The following is a 25,653-nucleotide window of genomic DNA, read 5'->3' as shown; positions in this document are numbered from 1 at the left end:
GGGAGCGGTTGATGGAGTGTAACAATGAGAGAGCTCGTCAGCAGTGACAACACTCAGCAAAAAGCATCCAATTTATTCAGAGGAGGAAAAAAATTGCTCCTTCTAGTGCATAAAAAACAAAGGTCCCTGCTTCCAATGTTCCTGGTCGTTTCATTCTCTGATGTCAGACTTGGGAAATTTTAATTGGAAATTCAATTTTGTATACAATTCAAGGGAGAATTTAACTCTGAGTCCAATGTCCTCATCCTCTGGGTGCAGTTTATTTTAAAAAAGAAAAATTATGCCAGACATTTATTTCTTGCCTATCTAATAGGCAGCGGCCAGCCTTGGAAACGGGCAGAAGGTGACACTGCTCAGTGCAGAGGACGAGCCACCTTGTAGGCGATCCTGTGATGTTCATGTTGCAGGGATTTGTGGCAAAAACCAAAGCAGGAGTCTGTCCTTTGTCATGGCAGCCTCTCTTCTACCTGTGGTTGTGCGTCAGGGCCCTGTGTCTTGAAATCACCAAGGTTTCCAAGTACATTTCTTTATTTTTTTCCTATCTTTTTCTAATTAGTGCATATTTGTTGTACAAATTAAAGAGTTTCATTTTGCCAGGTTCATACCTGCATATGACATATTTTGAACATTTTACACCCATTATTCCTATCCCACCCTCCCCCCACTTCACATTTTGGGGTGCATTAATGCATACAATATATTTTGTTTCAATGCATATAATATACTTTGATCATGTACATGTCCACTATTACCAGCCCTTATACCACCTTCCAAATATAATTCTGATAATATTTGCTGGAGTTTATAATCTCTTTCTGTACATCGCTTATGCAAGAGAATTTTTTTTACCCCTGTGCTGGGGATTGAATCCAGGGCCTCACATACAGTAAGCAAGTGCTCTACTATTGAGCTCATTGCCGAGCTCATGGAAGAGATCTGAACCACTACAGTGAGCAGAGAACACAAAGGAAAGCAAGGAGAATGGTATCTTCCTGAGAAGAACCACCAGCTCTGATTCTGGGCACATGTTCTAGATGCAGTACACATGACCACCTCATTTTACGTATCCAGGGCAGGACTTCTGGACACACCCTAAGGAAGGCCTCTTATATATTCACAGTGAACATCCCCCGGAAAAACAGTGTTTGTTTTTATAATATAGGAAACTGTGCAAAGGAAAAATGCAGCCCAAATCCAACCACTGTAACACTATTACTTTTTTTCTGTTCTCGTCAATCATTATGCATACATACATATACTTTCATATAGCTGTGAATAGAGTATTCCTAAAATGCACAAAATTATACATTTAAATGTGTTCTTACTTAAAATATAACAAACATTCTTGTAGTGAATCTAAAAATACTGATAAAAATAGATACTACAAGCCCTTCCTTCATTTATTTCTATTTTTACTTTTTACAATGAAAAGCAATCATACTATATCTAGCATTTTATATTTTATTTATACTTTAACTGAAATGAATCCTTTTCCAGTCTGAATAAATATTTTGTTTTCCATATAAAAAAAGACTCAATACAATATTCACTTCTGTGGGCATAATGTAATTTATTTAATAACATTTTAGTGGCCAATGAGGCTGTGCCCAATTATCCATATTTCTAGAACAGCTCAGTGACTGTTGAGTTAAGGGTATGATCTCTCTGAATCTTGACTTCTAGTCTTTAAAAATGAGAAGTTGAAATCATTATTTCTAAGGAAACTCCTGGTTTTCTGTGGAGTGTTTTCACTCCAGAAAGAATGGCTATCATAAAGAAATCAAATGGTAACAAATATTGATGAGGCTTCAGACAAAAAGGAAGCTTCCTACATTGTTGGTAGCAATGTAAACTAGTACAGTCACTGTGGAAATCAGTGTGGAGATCCCTCAAAAGCTAAAGCTAGAAATTCCATTTAATCCAGCTATTCCCTTTCTAGGTATCTTCCCCCAAAGAGCTAAAGACATCATATTACAATGTTCCATGGATACTCGTGCTTATAGCAGCACAATTCATAATAGCTTAGGCTTGGAAGCAGCCTATACCTCTGTTAGCAGATAAACAGATAAAGAAAATGTGGTATTTATATACAATGGAATACTACTCTCCCATAAAGAAAGACAAACTCAAAAAAAGTTATTTGTAGGAAAATGGATGCATCTTGAGGTCATAATGTTAAGTGAAATAAATCATACACACAAGCTTAAATATTGTATGGTTTCTCCTCAACTAAGTGTTCCCTGGGATTTCATTCATTCATTCAACAAATATTTATTGAACATCTGTCAGATGCTGGGTACTGAAAATACAGTAACCAACTATTGTATTGGAACAAGGCCATTGTTCTCACCAAGGGGTAAAATAAGTAGACAAATGCACTGATTATGTAATCCATCCTGAGCAGCCCACCCATTCTTCCCAAGGGAATCATCACAGTGACAGCCACCATTTCTGTGGGATGGTTCTCGCAAGTACGTCCCTCCCTGAAGTTCCCAGGCTCAGTCACCAGCCCACCGGAGAAGAGACAGCACAGTTTCCGGGTGTGAGCACCCAGGTGTGTGGATCCAGCAACTGCTCTATGTTCAGATGCCACTTTCCCTCCTTATTAAATCCATGATCCTAACTTCTGTTTCTCAGTTCTCCTATGTGTTACAAGGGAATAATAATAACAGCCCCTACCTGGCACCCTTATTCTGAAGACTAAAGGAATCAGTACACATAAAAGTCATAAAGGAGAAAGAGCTCAAGAGAAGTTAACTGTTTCTACTGTCCCTAATAATAATACCACCACTTGCATTCTCCACAGGTGCATTAGACTCAGCATGTCTGTGTCAGACCTGCCAGGCCCACTGCCACTCAGGTTACCCTCTGCAGGAGCCAGCCATGCCTCTTTCTGTTCCCTAGCCCTGTGTCTTAGCCACTTTCCCACTGCTAGGACAAAGCACCCAACATCCACAACTTGATGGAAGAGAGGTTTGCTTTGGCTGATGGTGTGCTTGCTCCCGTCCAGGGCCTGCTCTCTCCCAGATAGAAACAGGATGGCAGGGGGCGTCAGGGAGGAGAAGGTGCTCAACCCATGGCAGCCAGGGTTCAAAGAGAGTGACATCCTTCCAGGCACAGCCTCAGGGGCCCGCCTCTTTCTTCCAGGCCCCAGCTCTACAGGGCAGTCCGCTGTGAACTCATCAGTGAGCTAACCCGCTGATGAACGTAGTGTCCTAATGATCCAATCACCTTCTGAACACATGAGACTGTGGGGCGACGTTTTGGGTCTGAACCACAGCATCCTGGAACCCCATCATTCCCCAGGGCCTTCCATAATTATATCCTATCCCTGTGCTTCAGGGCTTCACTCCTGTAATTTAGCCGCAGAGAAATCAATGCCATTTTGCTTCATTCATACCCCAACCAGAAGCTGGGCTGAGGGCCAACCCAACCCGCCGATGTTTTGGTTTGGCGAGCCCTTATCAAAATAAATTGAGTTTGTACATCATTATGTGAGGTATATGTTCCGTGTTTCAGTCTCTGTTCCCTCTGTCCATAGCTTTTCCGCACAGTTCCGTTACACATCTGTTCTGGCCTCCAAGGCAGCTGGGTCCCAACCCCTAACTCACCGGATAAAGCCGACTCCTCGGTGTGCCAGACTCTACGGTGTGAGCCTGCTGCTCACCAGATGGTCTCTCCCGCCACTCAGCCCCTCAGATGACCCTGACCTTTCCCCCTCCTGGCCTTGGTCCGTGCTGGTTCTTCTCTTGGGCCTGTCCTTCCAACTCTCCTTCTGAAACCTGGGGTGTAGTTTTAAGATTCTTCAAGATCTTTGCAAATTTTACCACTTCCATGGTCTCGGCAGTCATCTGCCAATCGCAGTGTTAGCTATTTTCATTAAGGAATACTTTGTAAAGCCCTGTGGACTCTCTCCTTCGAATCATACAGATCCACACTACCTCTGCCAAATCTATGTTTGGCCTGGAGGTTAAACATCTCTTCTAATCTAATATTTCCTGTATTTGAACCCTATAGAATAGTGATGATATTTTCCTGGAGCCACTTATATTCTACGTTGTTCACTTTATGCTTGTTTCTGTCCCAGTTACCATCAGTCCTTCATACCCCAGCCATCCCCACGCACCTACTCACACATCAGGGATGAGGATTTGCTCACAAGCTTATCAGCTGTGCCTAACACAGCATCCTGTACATAAGAAGTGCTGAAAATTTAATCACTGGATCAAATTGAATTATTTATAAATCCTGGACACCAGTCTGTGAGCTAAGCAGTTATCAGCTTTCCGTAAACACTGCATTAATAATAGGTCTGAGGTAATTACAACTTTGTAATTGTACATGGAACAAACACACCTTTCTAGCAACGTTTGATTGCCAGATTGTTTTCTTTGCTATAACTACCCTCAGACATTTCCAGCTCATTAGAATTATTGATTGCAATTATGTCTTAGTAACCTAAAAAGCACAGGGAAAGAACTGAATAAGTCAACTTCTCCTGGGAGCCCAAGTGAGAATTTAAAAACAGGCAAACACAGCACCTGCTCCTTTTGGCCCCCAGGGCCACAGCAGCATTACTTTCCTTTCCCCCAACAGATAATACTTATTAACAAGCTTTCTCTGCCACTGGCCTTTGATGTTGTGTATTTCTGACACATTTTTAAAGATAATCTCAGGCCAAGTCACCCAGGCTGGGTTTGAACTTGGAATCCTTCAACCTTAGTCTCCCAGACTGCTGGGATGTAGGCTTGCACCACCACTCCTGGGTGAAACGTCCTCTGTTTTATAGCCTTGGACCGACCAGTTACCGAGCTATTGGTAAGGTAACTGCTGCCCATCCTCTTAGAACCTTCCCACTCCAGAGCTTTCAGATGACATTGCCCCATGAGCTGAAAAGTTGATAACACTTTGCAAATGTGAAGTTGTTAGGTGATAAGGCTCCAGGTATTAATTACTCTATGCATTTGGGAATAGTGACACTTTCTCTAGCATTTCCATTTCAAACTTGAGATGAAATGTTGATAGGTTATGTAGAAAAAGGAATTGGATACATCCCAGGGATCCAAACCAAATACCACAGCCTCAGCAGAGTCGTGCTTGGGACCCTTGGTGGGAGTTAAGCTCTAAGAACCAACTAAAGGCTCAAACAGGGACTTGGTTTATCTCAGTCATGCTTTTCATAGTCCAGCCCATGCTTTCTCTTTGCCAGTAGGATGAGGATACTCCAAGGCTGGAGTATCCTGAACAGCTGCTCTACTCATAGCACTCTAATGGAGAAAGTGTGGTGAGCCCTAAGATGAAAACCACGCCAGGCCTGTGAGCAACAAGGGTAAATCAAGAATCTTTATGACACAACAAAGACAAATGTTACCTTTTGAAAATTCCAGCTGAGTGTTTTGCTCACAGAGGAAAGGTGGAAGTTGCTTGAAGTGCTTGAAGTGGATTCAAATCCATCAGAATGGCCACCGAAGAATGAGCTGAGAAAATTAGATATGAGAGCTTAACTTGAACTTTTAGGAAGCCAATAAAGAATGCTCTTCTCTTACCTTTGTGAGTTCCACACTATTTTTAAAATATTTCTAAGGCCAGGCGTGGTAGCGCATGCCTGTAATCCCAGCACGTGCGAGGCTGAGGCAGGAGGATCACTACAAGTTCAAGGCCAGCTTGGACTACAAAGTGTGTTCAAGGCCAGTCTGAACTGCATAGTGAAACCCTGTCTCAAAAAAACTCAGAAAGAAAAAAAAGACTTCCAGAGATCAGAAGATGATGAATAGACTACCTGTTTATTATTGATAAAGCTGGAATGGAAAACGTAGTTTAGATATGTGGTCAAAACTGGGCCTCTCATCACTTCTGAAAAATAGAATTCACTCCAGTGAAAGACATAGCAGGTGGGAGTGTGCAGCTTGCTCCTGTGCATGCCCCGTGGACAGCAGGAGCAGAATTCCCAGGCCTCGCTGCTCCAAATGAGAGGAACAACCAGAACTGTGTATGCCTGCTCTGTGCCCAGGGAAATCTGCCCTGGGAGAAATGAGAGGTAGAAAGAAGGTAGAAGTTATGATTTTTCAGTACTTCCAAAAAGGTGGACTCTCTTAATCTTTGGACCAGAACTGGTAAGGTAGAAGCTGTAAAAAGGGAAAGGATGTCCTCAACGTCACAATATAAACAAGAAGGACCAGGTCACAATGGAAAGCATGGACTGAGAGCAGATCGTGACTCATGTTTCAGGCAGCCCCATTAGCTCTCCGAATTAGTTCTAGGTTGATGACTCATCATCGTGCAAACAAGATGTCTACCTCTCCAACATGTCTCCCTCCATCATGTGATAAACTTTCCCCGTGCTTCTTGTTTTATTAGCTTGCAGTAGTGAAAAGCTTGAAAAGTTGAAAATACATCAACGGGTAGGTTTCTTACATGGTTTTCGGGAGAGAAGGGGAAGCTGAGGCATGCAGCAGCAGAGTGTAGCAAGTGCTTCGTCATTTCATGTGGAAGATGCCGTGGGTCACTGCCCGCCTGCGAGCCTCTTCCTGAAGAGCAGAGATGTGGAAGAAGGCCGTGTTCAAGCTGCTGATAACTCGGCATGATCTCTTCTGGTCCGTGGTGATGATGATGGTGATGATAGTGGGTGGTGGTGGCGTTGAAGAAGATGATGATGACAGCAAACACTTGTGATTCCATTTGGTAGACAGTGTCCTAAGTAGTTTATACGTATTTATGTGTAGATGTTGACATCTGTGTTGTATATGTGTATATATTATGCATATATATGCATATATAGAGATAGTTTAATCATCACAACCACCCCATAAGAATTCTTACTAGCCCACTTAACAGAGAGGGTAAGGAACTTGTCAATGACAGGCATAAAAGGTGAAAGAACTTACCCAAAGGCAATAAGGAGGTAGAGCTAGAGTTCAAATCTGACTCCTTGTTCTCTCCCTCACGGCAGACAGAAGTCCTTCGATGTGCAGCCATGGCACTCAGAGTTGCAGGATTGTCCAGTGGTGGCCCAGGCCAGGGGAGAAACACTGGTCCACCTTGTCCTTCTAAGAAGTTTCTAGAGCAAAGTGGACAGAGAGGGAGAAGAACTAGAGGGCTGGAGTCTGACATGATGCTGCTTTTCAGGACGGTCTCTGGCTGCCCCATGGTGGGGTAATGCAGGAGAGCTGTGTTGCCCCGGACAGTGCTGAGGGAGGTCTGGAGCCTGGACTGCACAGGAAGGAATCAGAAGGAACACACAGAAATGAAAGCCCTCCTCTGCAGAGGGTGATGAATTATCTCTGAAAACTTTCAAAGCATTTCTGTGCTTCAGGGTCTCTCAAACCAAAGTTTAAAGATTAGTTTTATGAATTATAAACTACAAATGGAAACTCATTAAGTTTGTTCCACTTGCATGTTCTTCCTATTAAATGATGACTTAGCTGCAAAGAAAAGTAGTACAAGGTTTCTACATTTTCAGTTTTCTTGTAGAAAAAAATTTCTGACTCCCAAGTTCCTTAATCTCTTATCTTTTCATAAACAAGACACTAAATGACTAATATCTGTATCACTGTTAATCTCCTAGTGCTTGAGTAGGGTGGGGTGTTTATTTTATAAACCTGAAGGAGAAATACAGTTGTTCAGGTCTGGCTCAATGTTTTATAAAGAAAGAGGAGATCCTTAGAGAAGTTTGAAAATATCATCAAATATGGTCAAATGAAACTGGGAGAGCTCAACTTCCTTATTGCTCACTAGGAAGACAAGAAGACAAAAAGCAGGAATGACAGGAGAAGTCGTCTGACATTGTGGAATCATTTTCAACACTCCCACAGAAGCCAGACAAAGCTACAGAGCTCCAAAAAGTAACTGAAATGTCTTTCCAATTTGTTTAGTCCCATTTCACTCTCCAGCCTCATTCTCCTCTCGTGAACATCCTCCTCAAGTTACTCTAGCCAAGGTCTTCACCATTTGTTTCTCTTTGCCTAGAAAAAGGCAAGAAATTGTTGTGTGAAATCCTCGTACCAGGGGTCTGGGGATTTAGCTCAGTGGCACAGCTCCTGCCTGGCAAGTGCAAGGTCGTGAGTTTGATTCCCAGTACCAGAAAAAAAAAAAAAAAAGAAAGAAAGAAATCCTCATAGCAAAAATCAAAGGTGCCAGATCAGTAATGGCACTTTAGAAAGTTTTCAGATCCTTATAAAAGATGAAGCATTGATTAATGTGGAAGGAAAGAGGGAGGGAGGGTGAGAAAGAGGGAGGGAGGGAGAGAAGGAGGGAGGGAGGAAGGGGAGCATGAGTGTCAGGTAGGCATTGAGCAAAATGATATGCTTTTCCTTTTTCCTATAAGTGAACCAAGTACACTATCTGGCCAGCACTACTGGACAAAGGAGCCCAGGACCCAAAACCATAGGTCATGATTCTGTGATAAATCACTTCCCCTTCTGGGTCCTCAGGATCTTTAGTTATGAAATAAGGTTGAACTAGCTCTTCTCCGAGCTTCTTAGACCCTCTTCTGTCTCTTCAGCTAGTCATATTCCCTCTGTAAGCATTATTATTCCCAGTTGGTAGACACAGAAAATAAGACATCAGTAAGTTAAGTGGGAGAAACCACCCACTGAGGGAGTGAAAGGGCAGGCACGCAAGTACATCTCTGAGCAGGAAGCTGTCTTTGAGCTTCCAAGATTCAGTTCTTTATTCAGTAACAAAATTTTCACCTGGAGGGCAGAAATAAAATGAAGTTAGAGTTCTTCATAATTAAATTTCCTGCAGAAACTCGGAATATAAATCAGCAGCTAACTGGATGCATGTGAGTCACTCACAGTTGCAGGTTCTTTTGTCTTTGTCAAGAACATTAAAGAAATGCTTGTTCACATTTCTATAAAATCAGGAAAACAACAGCCTGGACATGTGTAAATGATCAGCTGAGCTGTGCTTAAGCTAAGTGGTATTAATTATCCTGAATTACAGCACGGAATGATGCTCAGGCTTTTCCTGTCCCTATTCAGGCCAATGAGAGCATCCATCAGACAGACACCTGCTCTGGCTTTGCTTCCTCAATAAACTGCATCAGACCCGGCCTGCCTTTTTTATGCTGCCTTCTGTGCTAGCCAAAAAAGAACCCCTTCCTCCGGTCACCCCATTACCTGTGTTAACCACCTTCCACTATTTTTGAGAAAAAAAATAAATGGAAATACTGTTTTTAAGGTAATTACATGCTTTTTCCAATCCTTATTTTGTTCTGATACCTAAACCACCCTGTAGAAGAGAATAAAGACACTTTGAGTCTCCTGCATTTTGTAATGTCCCAGTGCAAAGCACACAGAGTAACAAACCATTGCTACAACTAGAGTTTGAAGCAAAATAATTGTGCCGACAACAGCTTCCTGGCAGGGTGCTACAGTTTTTGGATGCCTTAAGATTCTTTTAGTTCCTTGGGTTCAGCACTAACACTTTACCCACTTTGTAGAGAAAACATTTGTCTCTTCCTAAGAATTTTTTTCTTCCAAAGAATAATTAGCTGGTAAATGCCACGCTTTTTCAAGATGACTTTATTTCTACTGCTGGACTGTTTAATCCATCAATTTCACTCATTTCTGACTTCATGGATCAGCTGTGTGGTTTCTCAGAACTCCGGACCACCTTGGCAGGGTGCCTGGGGTCACCGGGCGGCCACAGAGGCTGGACGGCATTGAACAGTCTGTCACTAGGCAGAAGGATGTTGGTCCATACACGGTGTGTCTTATTGCTAAGACAACATTGAGAATGTTTCCATTTATCAGTCAGACCTTTGGTTTTTTCCCGTGATAATCTACATGTGGAGACTCACCAGAAAACCCAAATCTCTTATTCTTCCCACTATCAACATTTTAAGAAGGTTTGTTCTTAAACCTGTTCTGAACCTTGTCTTTGCTCTGGATGAAAACTCTGGAAAACAAAAGCCAGTTTCATTTCTCCATCTTCAATGGCAGCCTGAATCAAGGATGTATGACCAGAAATGGGTCTGAGACATTCTGAGGCCAAGAGGAATATCCTCCGAGGGAGTTTAATTCTCTTTGCCTCTCTAAGGGCCAGGCTTGGCTTCCTCCTTTGCCTTCCGATCCCAAAGCTGTAAGTCAGCCACAGAACAGAGCGGTGTCATCCACTGCATATGAAAGCTCACAAATGAGACACTGAGATTACACAGCTGGGGAAAAGGGAACGCTATGTTTTTCTTTAGAATAAATTTATTAGAAATATTAGTAGCTGGAGAAAAACCTAGAGAGAAGGCACAGAAAAAGTGTCTGCTTGCACCTTGATAATGACAAATGGTGTGTACAGAGCATCTTGGAGACGATTAATGTTCCTAACTACAACTCCCTCCATCTGACCCTGAAAGATCAAGCAGGACTCACTGTTATGCTACTGTGTTGGTTACTTTTCTCTCCTTGCTGAGACAAAATACCAAATGCCCAAAATGAAGAAAGGAAAGCTTTATTTCGCTTACAGTTTATGGAGGTTTCAGTCCATACTCGGCTGGTTACAAGGCAGAGTGGCACATGGCAGAGAGCAAAAGTTCATAGTGACGGAACACAGCAAAAACAACAAGAGCAAAAAGGAGGAGTGGGGGCAAGCAGCTTCTTTCTCCCCCTTATATATGCAAAACTATCTGCCCCAGGGCCAGTGTAACTCTCACACCCATAATCAGTCAAACTCTAAAAGCCTGCTGCATGACCACATGAGGCTTTGGGGGGACACCCAGACACAAACCGAAATAGCTACCATTAAATAAGCATTTTTATTTTATACTTCCAGTTGTTCATACATTAGTTTTTGAAGATTCAGGTCACCGGATTTCCAGATTAAGGTATGTTATAGTAAATGTCCAAAATGAGCTCTACAACAGAAGTGGAGACCAGAGGACAGTTATGTTCAAAATCATTCAGGAGTACTATTTAGCTTTAGGTTCTAAAAGGAAAAGCCTCGGGGCTGGAGGGTATAGCTCAGTGGCATAAGCACCTGCCTGGCAAGTGCAGGGTCCTGAGTTTGATTCCTGGTACCCAAGAGGAAAAAAAAAAAACCTGCATAAAAGGAAAAGCCTCATCTCAAAGTACAGCCCTTCTTTATTCCTGTCTGCACATGTCATTATTATTGCCTTTCCTTGGTCATTTCCCCTAAAGGACCTCTTCTCTGTTATCTGAGCAACTTCTGGTTTCCTTTGGAATAGTACTGAGTACTTAGTATTTCTGTCTAAAAAACAGCTAAAGATAGACTAGATCAGTAAATTGAGTGCTGGTGACCATGGGCTGTTACACTGTGACATGGTGTAGCATGAGGCTGTGTCCCTGTCCTCCCACTGCAGGACAGGAAGAAGAAGGAAACCGAACGCCTGCTCCATAGGACAAGGGGGAAGTAACACCATGGGAGCTGTGCGGTATCTTAGGAAGCAGGATTAGGATGTATGACGGGATCTGGGCTTGTGTCATATATTTGGGGGGTTAAGGATGAGGGCTTTGGTCAGAATTGGATGTTGTTAGGAAGTGTGGACAATTCTATGATAGGGTATCTTAATAAGTTTTATTTGTAGGAGAGTAAGAAGGAGGTGGAACTGAGCTACAATTAGTAAAGAAACAGCAGTCACTCCTGTGAGCCAGGCCGTGAGATGTTTGGACCTTAGGGTAGCTTGAATAGCATTCATGTTTGTGTGTGTCTTTAGTCATGATTACAACATGGTCTTGTTTGTGTCTGGAACCATCATGGATGGTCACAGAGTGACCCTGTCTGATGTCAGGGCTTGGTGGAATGGTTGAACAGGAGGTCCAGGCCTCGCTGTGTGTGGCGAGTTCCTGGAAGTACAAGATATCACTGAGAGTTACATGCCAACTACCACATATCAGGGACCACTTCTTGCTTCTTCCCTGGAGAAAAGCTCTTTAGCTTGTCCAAAGCCACACAGCTGATGATGTGAGGAACTATTATGTTAACCAATTGCTTAGTGATTCAGCCTCATGAAACGGTACTCAAAGGAGCCTATGCACTTATGTTCATGGCTACTTTTGATTGGGAATGAGAAAATCTGCATTCAGAGCCCTTGTTTATTACTGATTCGATCTCCAACTTGTATTTTTATTTATCTGTGTGAGCTTTACTTCCCTCATTAGTGCACATATGTATGCATTGAGGGAAGTGGATGGAATAATCTCTTAGATCTTTTTGTTGCAACATTCTATTGGTCCTTTCCTCTTAAGGTCTGTGCAATGTTAGTAAAAATAATAACTGCTATGGTTTTTGTGATTACCAGGCAATGAGCTCTGTTCCTTTATGTGCATTAATCATCTTAAGTCTCAAAATAACTGTATGAAATAAATGCTTTCAACTCCAGCTTATGGAAAAAGACAATCAGTTCCAGAGATTAAATAGGATGCCCAAAGCCACGTAGCTGGAAATTTGTCAAGTTGGGAACCTAATTCCAGGCAACATGACCAGAAGCCATGACTGTAACCCTTCTGTTATGTTGCAGTTTACAGTCAGTCTTTGACTTGCCGCATGATTTAAGGATCCATACAAAAAATACTAGTGTTCACTATTATTTGTCTATTTGTTTTCCTGGGAAACTATCCTGTAGATAACAATATGTAAAACAATAACCATTGATAATTTCCTACCACTTTGTCTGTAATTTGGTAAGCCCCCCCCTATTATTATGTTATCCTTCTTTTACTCTTTAAAATGAAAAAAAATTTTAAAAGTACTAGTGTTAAGGAAACAAATCTGAAGGGCCTATGGTGGAAAAAAATGTAGATGAATACTATGCGGAACTAATCTGTAAGAACCTAAATACAAAAACAAGCAAAAGTTCTGTTTAAAAATTTTGACACATCTCTTCTATATACTATAATATGATTGTAGCTCCATTCTTCCGTGTAATAACAAATGCATGAAAAAGGATGTCACCAGTATTGCTTCCTTATGCATTTTTTCTGAAATTAACACCATCAGCGGCACATTACATTGATGCTTTCGATTTTAATTCACAGATGAAAGAGCTCGGTGTCATCTTCTACAACTGCAGCTGCCTGGTCCTAGATTTACAAAGGATATTTGCTTTATACAGTTCATTAAAATTCAAGAGCAGAGTACCTCAGACCTGGTCCAAGAGACTCTATGGAGTTTATGACAATGAAAAGAAATTGCAACTTCAGTTGAACGAAACCAAATCTCAAGCATTTGTGTCGGTGAGTTGTCCACCTCTTCCCCCTGCCATCCCTCTCTTCCTTCTCCAAAGTCTCTTTATTAAGTTGCAGTGTTTCAGTGTGATCTTGTGTTGAGCAAAAAAGAATTAGGTAGACTGATTCTATCTCACCCCTTGAAGAATTAAAATGTGTCCTCTCTTTTGCTCATGTATGTGCTGACCCCAGTGAAAACCTGGTTTGATCCCCACAATTATCTCATAAGGTGCGAAGGGGATTGTAACCATTCTACAGATAAAGATATCAAAACTTTTTTCACACAAAATCCATCACACAGGAAGTGCAAAGAAAGGCACCACTACCAAGGTCTTTTGATTAGCCCATTAGCAAAGATTAGCCTGTTTTCCATGCCATACATCAATGATTCCCAGATGGTTTTAGCAGTATATTTCTTTGATGAGAAGTATCACAGGGGATCTTGGTGTATAAAACAGACCTGTGCAGAGCTACTGTATTTGTGTGCGACCAGCAGGCAAAGGTCCTTCCACAGGACAAGGCTTCCTGCCCTGAGCGTCTCAGACTCTGACTCCACTGAAATCCAATACCCACCCACCACCACCACCACCACCCCCCGCCTCACCCTCATTTCCTGGTCCACCACCCCCCCACACACCCCACAGCTTCTTGCAGTTGCTGGGAAGAGGCAGCCCCAGTCCTGAAACTTCAGTATCTAAAACCCCAGAGGGAGCCTGTTCTAATGCAGAGTTACACTTCTCCCTTCTACCCACCCCACCTAAGATTTGATCCATTGCATCTGGGATGAGACTTGAAAGGTCTGATTGAAATTAACCTTCTGGATTGATCCTGGGGCTCAGAGAAACATCTCTAAGCCATGCTTCCAACAAATACAAATATTGCTATTTCTCTTTTGGTTGGTATCAGTGTTCTTAGGCCAACAACTTTTCTGTCACTAATGAGCATTATATCAGAGAGTGAACTGCATGTATAGCCTTTTTGCCTATTCACATAAAAGCACAATCTGAACATTTAGAAAAGCACTACTAGAGGGGAAAAAGCAAGTTGAAGTTGTTTGCCTTAAATAACAAATTCACATATATGCGAAAGCACTAGATGGCCTATGAAGGATTTTCATCAAATAGAACTTTTTTTATTTTACCAATGAATTTATTAATTAAGCTGATTGGTACATTTTAGGTATATATAATGATTACACTCATCATAGGGAATTTTTACCTGTATATGGTATAACTTGATTCATTGATTTTTCCCATTCCCCTCCCCTCCCTGAAACTCTGCTTCTCCTCCCTATTTATAAAAGCTTTGTTTCCATTTTTCCTTTGTTCTCATTTTTTCTTTTCCCTTCTTTCCTTTCCCCTCCTCCCCCCCTAGTTCCCCTTCCCATTTGAACATTTTCTTCCTATTTTAAAATATCTATTATATATTTTGGTCCTTATTTACACTTTCAATTTCTCATACCAGAGAAACAATGTGGTACTTAAACATGTTTGTCTGATTTATTTCACTTAAAAGTATGATCTCAAGATGCATCTATTTAGCTAGAAATGTCTCAAGTTTATCCTTCTTTATGGTGGAATAGTACTCCATTGTATTAAAAAAACACACACATCTTCATCCATTCATCAGTTGATGGGCATTTGGGTTGTCTCAAAGATTTTAGCTATTATAAACTGTGCCAGTATAAACACAGGTGTGCATATATCACTGTGGTACGATGCTCTTAATTCTTTCAGGAAAATACCAAGAAAGGAAATCGCTGGGTTGAATGAAACTTCTACTTCTATTTTTTTTCTTACTTAAGTTTATTGGTACATTAGTTTTTTGATGAATCTCCACACTGATTTCCACAGTGGTTGCACCAGTCTACACTCCTACCAACAGCGGAAGATTCCTTTTTCCCAACAGCCTCGCCAGTATTTGTTATTGGTTGACTTCTTAATAATAGCCATTCTTTCTAGGGTGATGTGGAATCTCAGCATTTGCATTTCTTGAACATCAAATAGAACTTTAAGAAGTCTTTTTTCAAATAAATTTTTAAAGTGTAGTCTAGAATGTAGTAGCAAGTAGCATAATGCAGTGGCCTTTTATTAACAAAATTATGTCATACATGCATTTTCTTTTCTTTTTTTAAAGTGCAAAAACAATAAAAATGATACAGAATTTCAAAACAAGATGATAGGAAATTAACAATGGTTGTTATATTGTATATTGTTATCATCAAAGTAGTTGCTCAGATTATCAGACGTAGGCATGCAAAATTGATTGGACAATATAAGCTCTAACTGTTCCTATCAATGAACTAATAGAAATTAGTAGTACAATTATCTCAGCTATCTTGTGTATATATACATTTTCATTGCATCTGAAGGCAACCTGTAAGGCCAGAAGGCCGATAGTATTTCCTTTTCTATATGAGCAGCAATAGAAAACAGGATGACATGACACCCCAGCCTAAGCAAGGGGTATAGCAGAGCAGACTGGAAGCAGCATCAAATAGAGGACTTGGGGCTGGAATATAGCTCAGTGGCAGAGTGTTTGCCTAATGTATGCAAGGCCCTGGGTCTAATTCCCAGAGCCACGAAAGCAGGGAGAAGCAGGGGTTAGGGAGGGAAGGGAAGGGCAGAAAGGAGGAAGGCAGGGGAGAAAAAGGAAAAAGAAGAAGGGAGGGTGGGAGGGAGGGAGAGAGGGACCAATGAGCCCATTTTGGATAATCACTGGATTTTGAAGTAAGTGAATGAGGTTGCTGCATAATTTTAAATTCTGATGCTTGAAAAGGGGAAGGGTCTTCTGTTAATTTTAAGATTAACATATCTACCACCAAGAGAGGTCTCAGGCCTTTAGCAAAACCTACTAAACTGCCTGGCTTTTGTGGTACTCTAGGGCTATTTTGAAGTTATTCAAGAGATAACTACAAAATGAGCTGCAAAATATATATATTTGGTATTCTTTTATACTGTGTGATGTTTTCATTCTCTTTTTATTTTCATTTCTTGTTTCATTTTGTATTTCCTATTAATAATAATATGAAACCTACCTTTAAATTTCAATTCAACAGGTTATTGATTGAAAACTATTTTAGGAAAGTTATAAGATCCTACAGGTGTTAAGTAAAAGTCAGGAAACTCCTGCTCCTGGAATTGAACTCCCTGATCTCACCTCTATTCTAACATTGATCACATTTGTATATCTAATTGTTTGCAATCATCTTCCTCATTGTTTTCTGCTCTGACAATCATGTATGAGATTGTTTTCATCATTAGCATTCCCAGGATCTCATTCAGTCAGTGCTTCCTACAAGCAGCCATAAATTTTGGGCTAGATTTATTAGCAGTGATACCAGTGGAAAGTTCCAGAATGCAGATCATTTTTTTCAGTAGTGTAATCCAAACAAATGCCAAGACAAATTTATTTAAGTTCAATATATTTGTTGTAAAACATCATAAAGTAGTATTTTTTATAAGTTGATGGTCTCAAGACAAAGTTGAACACAAAAAGTATATTTGGGAGATGTGAAAAGAATATTTGAAGATCATAGAATAGCAATTCCCAAAATTACTCTTAGATCATTGAGAACAGCATAGCTAAATATGAAGTTTAAGCTATGATATAAATATGGATTATTTCTAATTTTCTCATAGACCACAAATAGGTACTTGGACAGATTTAACTATGTGATTTCTAGTAACTTGGGGCCAGATGATTCTAATTTTCTTGCATTTCCCATTGAAATTGGAAGGTGAAAATGATAGTTTTTGTCATGTAAATTTCTTTTCAAAGCCCTTATGATTATGCCTCTGAAAATCAAAAACAAAAAAAATATGCCTTGCTTTCAGGAACAAAGACTAGTAGTTCAAGGTCTATTTTTATTGATCTGGGTGCTAGACAGATTCCATTTCTTGTTGTTTATTATTCAGTTTGTTCACCCATCAGTCATATGTACTGCGATATATTTAGTGAGGGACAGACGTCGAACAGAGCTTGATGCTGCTGTGGAAGAAGATGCCATATTACATTCCTCCCCAGGACTTCCGGTGTGTGTTATTCATTACACCTTCAACAGCTCTATTGACATTTGTGTGTGTGTATGTGTGTGTGTGTATGTGTGGTGCTGGGGATTTAACCCGAGGGCCTTGTGCATGCAAGGTAAGAGCTCGACCACTGAGGCACAACCCCAGCCCCAGACATTTAATTTATTTATCAAAAAGTTTACACTTTTGTAAAATATTGGGTTCAGTGAGTTTTAGTATAGTCACAGAGCTTTTCAGTCATTGCCACCATCTAGTTTTAGGATATTTTCTTTACCATAAAGAGCCATAACTCCCCATTTTCCCTTTTCCCTGCCCCTCGCACCCACTAATTTACTTTCTCTGTATGGGTTTGCTTTTACTAGACATTTAAACTACGTGATATAATAGAATATGTAATCTTGCAACCACCTTCTTTCATCTAACATTTTCATTTCATCTCTGTTGTGCTGTGTATCACTGCTTCCTGCATTTCTGTCTTCTGTGTGTGTGTGTGTGTGTGTGTGTGTGTGTGTGTGTGTAACAACAGCACTAAGGATTGGATACAGGGCCTGGTGCTTGCAAGTGCTCTACCAATAAGCTACATCTATGTCCCTTTTTATTTCTTTATTTTGAGACAGGGTCTCACTATGTTGCCCACTTTGGCCTCCAATTTGTGATCCTCCTGCCTCAGCCTCCAGAGAAGCTGGGATTACAGATGTGTATCATCATCCTCAGCTCTTCCTTCATTTCTTTTCATTATCCAGTCATATGCCCATATAAGATGTGCCACATATTGTCTATGTGACTGCCAGCTGGGGAATATTTGGATGTTTCTTCCCTCTGGCTATGTGAATAGTGCGACAATGAACAGTCATGCACATGTTTTTATTTGAATACTATTTTCATTTCTTTTGGGTTTATACTTAGGAGTAGAACTGCTAATACTGTTGTACTCTATGCTGGGGAGTACAAGCTGGGAATTTGGGGAAACTACCAAGCTGTTTTCCAAATTATTTGCACCATTTTAAAATCCCACCAGCAGTATTTGAAAGCTTCATTTTCTCCACGTTCTTAGCAACACTCTACCTTATTTTAGCCTGCTAGTGAATATGAAATGAAATTCATTGTGGTCTTCATTGGCCTGTTTTAATGAGCTTGTTGGCCATTTGTGTGTCTTTTTTGGAGAAATATCTATCAAGTACTTTGCCTAGTTTTAAATAGGGTTTTCTAAAAGACAGAGTTAAAAATTCATTATATGTTCTGGATGGAAGGCTTTGACCAGATATGTAATATGCAAGTATTTTCTCCCATTCTGGTCTTTTCATATTTAATTACATTTTAATGTTATATTCTGCAATTAGAGTTTGGACTTTTTAAAAAATAGGAAATCATTATGAAATAAATAAAAAAAACATGAAAAGATCTTTAAAACGAAAGTACTGAGTGAATGTGCAAAATACATTACTTGCACATATAAGGCACTTATTTATCTAAGAGAGGAACCTAGATTAACCCAGAAATGGAGTGCCCAAAGTTTTTGATTGCTAAAAAATTATCACAGAGCTAAAATATAGAGTAAGATCTGTATTTTCCTTTTCCTACTTCACTGTGAAACAAAGAATACATATTGCCATGCTCAGGAAATTTATTCTAGAGTGCATTCTAATTGTACACCTGGAACTAGTTAATTTTATTTAGTTCATAATGATTTCCTACTTTAAAAATCCTATGCCAGAGTATTAGATTATTCTTTTGTGTTATACTTTATTCATCTATACCTTGAAAAAGTTTGTATGACACTAACACATGCAGGCACTATTTATAAAGGTAGAGGCTCTGGAACACATAAGAAATCACTGGCAAGCTCTCAGGGACAGTGACTTTGTTGTAAGTAAACACACCTTCCTCTGTAAACACAGGAGCATATGCCAAGTTCTAGGCATTGTGTTAGGCAGAGGACCTTAGGAAACAATAATGCAGATAAACACTGACAAACATCAGTTCATATATGTTTTGAAATATCTAGAATAAAGCAACTCCAACTGGGATTGGAGTGTGGGTTCAGACAAACCTTCAACTTTTATTAATCTCTGAAACACTTTCACATTCCTTCCACACATACTAAGCACATTTTATAAGGTATGGTGTAAGGTATATTGCATGGTATAAGGCCTAAGAGATAACCAAATGGGTTATCATGAACCAGCAGATAAGGATGTAGATAAAGAACACAAGAGCATGTGACATGTGCTAACCCAAAGCTCTACAGAAGGGGGACCCTGCGTTGATCATCAATGCATGCCTGGTACCTATGTGGACTGAGAGCATGGCAGGCACTTGGAATCTTTGCTAACTGAATGGAAGCAAGCTCAGAAGAGGAGCACAGGACCCAGCCAGGAAACAAACCATTCTCTTGAAAAGCCTCAAGGTAAACCAGCATGAAAGGCAAATCACTGTTACCCCATTAAGAAGCAGAGACTCAAGGTGTAAGGAAACCACCAAAGTGTCTCAGGCTAAAGGGCTAGAATCTGGCCCATATCACCAAAGTCCTGCTCTTTCCTCTGGACCTCTAGTTATAAGACAGTAAAGGCCACCAACAAATAAAATCCATTCTGGGATCATGTGATGAAATTCTGGGTGCTTTTAACAGAAATAAAAACATGGGTACTTAGATACATTTCAGAGTTAGCCTAGGAACTGTCCAGAGGTAAAATCCTTAGCTTCTCCAGGATATCCTGAAACATGTTTAAAGTAGACACAGCAGACTGAGGAAAATGAATGATTTTAATATTTAATTTTTAATGAATATAAGAAATTAAGAGTCCTAAAATAAGTAGAAACATGTAGTTGAGGAGGGGAGGTAAGTGCAAGTCATTGTAGCATAAATTTGAATATGCTAAATAAGTAAATTCTGCAGGTGGATGGTGACAATGGTTGCACAACACTCTCAATGCATATAGTGTCATTGAACTGTACGCTTAATATGATGGTTAAAAGACATAAATAGTATAGGAGTGCAGAGGTGGGGCAGGCAATGTGGGGTTGAGGTTCTGAAGAAAAGACTCCTGGAAGAGATCATATTTGAGCTGGAATTTAGATAGCAGGACCAATAGGACCTTGGTGGCCAAAAATGGTGAAACTCATCAGCTGGAGAGACCAGCTGAGCAAGTGCCCAGAGGCTGATAAGATGAGGACAGAGCCATGGGCTGGTGGTTATTACAACCTGGGGACACAGAGTCCATGGTGGCCAGCAAATAAGGACAGTGGAGCAACAGCCATGGATATACTCCTTCCAGAGAATTCAGGCTGCATTCCCAGAGAACAGGATGCATTTCAACCTGAGAGTCACATTTGTTTGTCAAACATGATGGAGACAAGGCAGTGGATTAGGAAGTTGTTAAAAAGCCCCGCAAAGGGCACTAGTGCCTGAGTGAGAGAACTGGCAGTCAGAAGAGGGAAGGACCTGTCCTGGAAACCCTGGAGAGGCAAGTGCTATGTTTTGGTGACAGATGGATACCTGTATATCTGTGTGCTGGGAAGTGAGCACAGGACCAACACGTACCGATGTTTGAATGTATATCCTGCTTGTCGTTGAAATTGGAAGCTCATCTTCATTCCAAAAGAAAAAAATAAGTGATCAAAAACACATAGTGCTCATCGCCTACCAAGAGGACTTTCTGGACAGTGATGCCTAGAAGGAGGGTGACTCTCAGCATGCTCCTTTCTTACCACATGGATCCATTTCAGTAACTTCAGCTCGTGATGGACTAGGGTGGGGATTACTACCAATGTGGAACAGGACATATATCGGAAGTGACAAAGATTCTGACTGTCCAGTAGTCTCATTTATTCTGAACAGTTTCAAAAACCATCTATTCAGCCTTTAGATATTAAACACTTGTTGAATTTTTTGTGCTTCCAGACTTGCCACAGTATATTGATGTCCAAGAAAGACAGGAACTGTAGAGAACACTATCTCCAATTCTGTCCAAGGAAAAATAATGAAAAAAACCAAAGTACATCTTTCCCTTGCTATAAAAACTGAATCTAAAAACATCATATTTTTATAAGATGGAAACTTCAAGCAACATGAAAAAATACTGCAAGCACAGTTTGCTCCTTTTTTTCATTTGCTGAAGCCTGGCAGAATATCCTTCTTCTCTAGGGTGCTTGATGAATTTGGGCATCTAAATAACTCACTCAGTTTCTTCCATAGGATTATTGATGACCTTCTTCTACAAGCAACATTACTCTTCCTGAAAGTGTTGGGGGGAAAAATACAAGTTTTAGATTCTGTATCTCAACTGTTTTCATGGTCACATCAACCCTGCAGTGAAATATCTAGAATAAATTGCTTGCCATCAAGAAAATTAACAGCTATGGATGAGGGGGGAGGTGGGTTTCCCAGAACTGTACAAGGTCAAGGCTGGAGTCCTTCCACCCACTACACACACAGAGAGGTGTGTGTAATGAAAGCAAGAATTCTGTCCTGAATCAGACTGAAAGGACAGACTCAAGATCCATCGCACCTAACCTTGAGGTCTCCATGCCTCAACATCAGTAAGACAAAAATATCTTCCTCTAATCCAATTGGGAAACAAAAAGTAGGTTTGCAAAAATTTGGTTCCATGCCAACAGTTAATGCCCCAACATTTTGGTCTTTGTGTCTTCACAGAACTCTCCCAAACTCTTTTGCCCTAAAAACAGAAGCTTTGACATTGATGCCATCTACAGCGTGATAGATGATGCCAAGCAGTACGTGTACATCGCTGTCACGGACTATCTGCCCATCTCCAGCACAAGCACCAAAAGGTCAGTGAGTGCCTGCCTCAAGTGAGAGCGCAGCCTCAGAGCCAAGCACTGAGCTGGTGCCACAGGGGAAACTGAGATGCTGTCAGGTGGCGTCAGGAAGTGAGCACAGTTCAAGTACAGCTGGTGCGCATTTGCACTTTACCCATGATGCATCTCCTCCCCAGGGAGTCAAGTTCAAGGGCAAGGAGCCTCATCCTTCTGAGGTCCCTCAGCAGTGCACACTACAGGCATGAGAGTGGTTTTGGAAGGAAAGTTGGGTTGTTTTCACTTTGAAAATTACCTGAGAAGAAGAATAAAATACAATACTAAATAAAGCAAACAAACATACAAAAGGCTAGAGGTATAGCTTAGTGACAGCACTTGCTTAGCATTTGTAAACCACTGGGGTTGATCTCCAGGGATGCAAGATAAATAAAATAGAATAAAATAAAATGAAGTAAAATAAAATATTTTTGAAATTGTACTATTTTAAAATTATTAATAAGGATGTACCCAAAGGCGTGCTAAGTGAAACTTGAGTCATTGCTTTCTTGAATTCACAGCAGTCTTCATCAGATGTTAAACTCACATGTTTTCTCAATGTAAAGGAGAAATTCTAAGAAATTTACAATGTGGATGCTTTCAGTACGTGCATTTCTCTCTGTGAGAAAAGGATCAGCATTGTTTCTTATGGTTCAACCTTGTAAAGCACGCAGGTACCTGGAGCAGATTGAGGGACAGACTTGGTGACAAAGTCTTTGGGAAACCACTGCACATCTAAATGGATGGCCACACCCAGGTGGCCCCACCTTTGCCCTCTTGCTGGGAATATGGAGATTTGGGTGCTTGTCAGTGTTTCAAATCATCGTTTTAAACCCAGGAAATGTTTCAAAAATGCACATTGGCAGGAGTGCAACCCTAGACCTTTTCTATTTGGGCCATGACAACTTCAAAATAACATTCCTGGGGTTGAACAAGTGTATCCCTTATTGCTTGAATATTTTTCAGTTTTGCAACCCACATAGGCATAATATGTGACTTCTTTATGCAGATGAATGTTGAATTCTGAATGGAGTCTGCCAGGAAATGAGCATCTCTAATGACAGTCAGGGGAAAGACATTTTTAAACTGCAAAATATGTGTTATTAGATGCTTTTACTTTAAAATATTTCACATCCTTTGAACATTCATGGATTTTTTTCCACACATGTTCACATCTTTTTTCTTATTTTTGTTTCTCCCATTTGTTGCTTATTTGGTTCTAGGTTGGTTTTAGGCTTCAGCTTCACTTTGGGAAGATGTTTAACTATCACAGATTGTTGCTGATTTTCCTGCTATGGAGAAGAATAGGTTAAGTTCACACAGTTACATGTTAAGATAGGATGATGTGCGCTCAAGTTTGACAAAACCTTTGTTCCATAAAGCCCCATGGAATAGGGGAAAGGAATTAGCATGGAAAACATCAGGATTCATGTTTGGGCCCTCCCTGCACATGCCCTGCACCGCCTGAAGTACTAGAGTAGGCAGCCCATGAGCTGCTGGCACCACGGTTTGCCTCTGGGCTTTACTTCTGCCCTGACCTCCTAGAGGTCACAGACACAGGCAGTCCATGATCACCACCAGTGCAGCCCATGTCTGGCTTCTCTGCGATCCCTGAGCTGCCTAGAAATGCAGAATCAGGTGGTCCATGAACTGTTGATCCTGCGATTCCTGTCTGGGTTCTGCCTATGCCCTGAACTGCCTGGGGACACCGGACCACTGGTCCATGATTGCACCACCAGTACAGCATGCTTCTGGGTCATACACGTGCCCTGAGCTGTGAGGGGACACTGGATCAGACAGTCTGCCATTGGCTGACATCACAGTTTGCGTCTGAGACCTGGAAGAACTAGATACACTTTGCCATCTGCCAGAAGACCCCAGACTAAGAAGCACATCTCAGCAGACACTGAGGGGCAAGCCTGACCACCGGGAAAACTAGGGACACAAGTGACCTTTTCTGAGCTGCCAGGGAAGACGGAGACTGAGTGTTCTGCCTCGGGCATCAAACATGACAAGACGAAGTACTAAAATGCAATCTCAGAACTCCACCCCACTCAGAACAAGTCCAGGAGACATTGACATAGGAGAACTTGGTAAACACTTACCTGAAATTGCTGAGATGGGTGCAATGGAAGTAAAGAAACAACTCCATCAGCCCATAGAAGAGATCAGATCAGAAATAATCTCTCAGGGAAAAAAATGAAATGACAATAAGAATGAAAGAATTGCTCAGCACATCTAAAGAAGAAATATATGAAAAAATAGATGAACGTAGGCAACAGATGGAAATATTAAATGAACAATATAGGAATGAACTAGAATGCATGAAACAGATTCAAAGAGATATCCAGAAAATTAAAACTTACATAGAAAGCTGGCAAAACTGCTTGAATGAAGCCGAAGATAGAATTTCAGATCTTGAAGACAGCATGGCAGCTAGTGATCATGAAAGAAAGGATCTCTTAAACTCAACAAGGAACCAGAAAAAATCAATTCAACAGCTGCAAGATGAGGCAAAGAGGAATAATGTAAGACTAATAGGAGTCAATGAAACAGCAGGAGGCAGCACAAATGACATAAAAAGAATATTTGCAGAAATAATAGCGGAAAATTTCCCAAACATGGAAACAAAATCTGATATGCAGGTAAATGAAGCACATAGAACGCCAACTAGTCATAACCAAAATAAAACTACACCCAGACATATAATAATCAAGATCCCACGGGGCTGGGGATTTAGCTCAGTGGCACAGAGCCTGCCTGGCAAGCGCAAGGTCGTGAGTTCGGTTCCCAGTACTGGAAAACAAAACTAACAAACAAAAAATGATCCCAGATCTCCAACAACACAACACAATATTAAAAGCTGCTAGAGAAAAGAAACAGATCACCTGTAAAAGGAAACCCCATCAGAATCATGGCAGACTTCTCAACACAAATCATGCAGTTGAGAAAAGATTGGAGCAAAGTATTACAGGTCCTGAGACAAAACAGCTTCCAACCAAGACTGATGTATCCTGCCAAACTATCCTTCAAATTTAACAGTGAAATAAAATATTTCCACGACAAAGAACAACTGAAGAACTTCAGGAGTGCCAAGCCATCCTTACAAAGAGTGCTAAAAGAAGTTCAAGACAAAGAAAAAACTGACCATAATTTCAAGAAGAACAATAGAAAGGAACCCTCAAGCAGAGCAAGCAATTAAACAGGTAGAAAAAGTAGGAAACCAACAGCAAGTAAATAACATGACAATGATAAGCCAACACATATCAGTTATAACCATAAATGTAAATGGCCTTAATTCACCAGTCAAAAGAAACACTGGCAGAGTGGATGAAGAAACAAAATCGCACAATATGCTGTATGCAGGAAACACATTTTACTCAGAAGGAAATCTGTAGACTGAAAGTCAAAGGATAGAAAACAAGTCTCCACGTAACAGGAACCCAGAAAAAAGCAGGTGTAACTATTAAGTTTGCAGACAATGTAAACTTCAAATTGAGAACAATCAAAAGAGATAAAGTCACTACATACTTGTTAGGGGAAAACTGCAATAGGAAGAGATAACAATCATAAACATGTATGCACCAAATATCAGAGCACCAAACTATATAAGACAAATCTTAACAGACATG

The 25,653-nt window shown here is 40.6% G+C and overlaps 1 protein-coding gene across 2 annotated transcripts in view; it reads left to right on the top strand.

Annotated features, from left to right (window-relative positions):
- The window catches only part of Pld5 (phospholipase D family, member 5), a 184,316-nt gene that overhangs the window by 134,125 nt on the left and 24,538 nt on the right, over positions 1-25,653 (top strand). For both annotated transcript variants that reach the window (XM_013520242.1, XM_013520247.1), the window contains 2 exons: positions 12,990-13,187; positions 21,864-22,000. In XM_013520242.1, coding sequence (XP_013375696.1) covers positions 12,990-13,187; positions 21,864-22,000 — 335 coding nt within the window. The remainder of the gene's footprint in view (positions 1-12,989; positions 13,188-21,863; positions 22,001-25,653) is intronic.

This window comes from Chinchilla lanigera, unplaced genomic scaffold (assembly GCF_000276665.1).
Source record: "Chinchilla lanigera isolate Chin_1 unplaced genomic scaffold, ChiLan1.0 scaffold00005, whole genome shotgun sequence".
NCBI classification, from domain to species: Eukaryota; Metazoa; Chordata; class Mammalia; order Rodentia; family Chinchillidae; genus Chinchilla; species Chinchilla lanigera.
The sequence above is the reverse complement of the archived record's forward strand: the minus strand, read 5'-3'. Positions and strand labels throughout refer to the sequence as shown.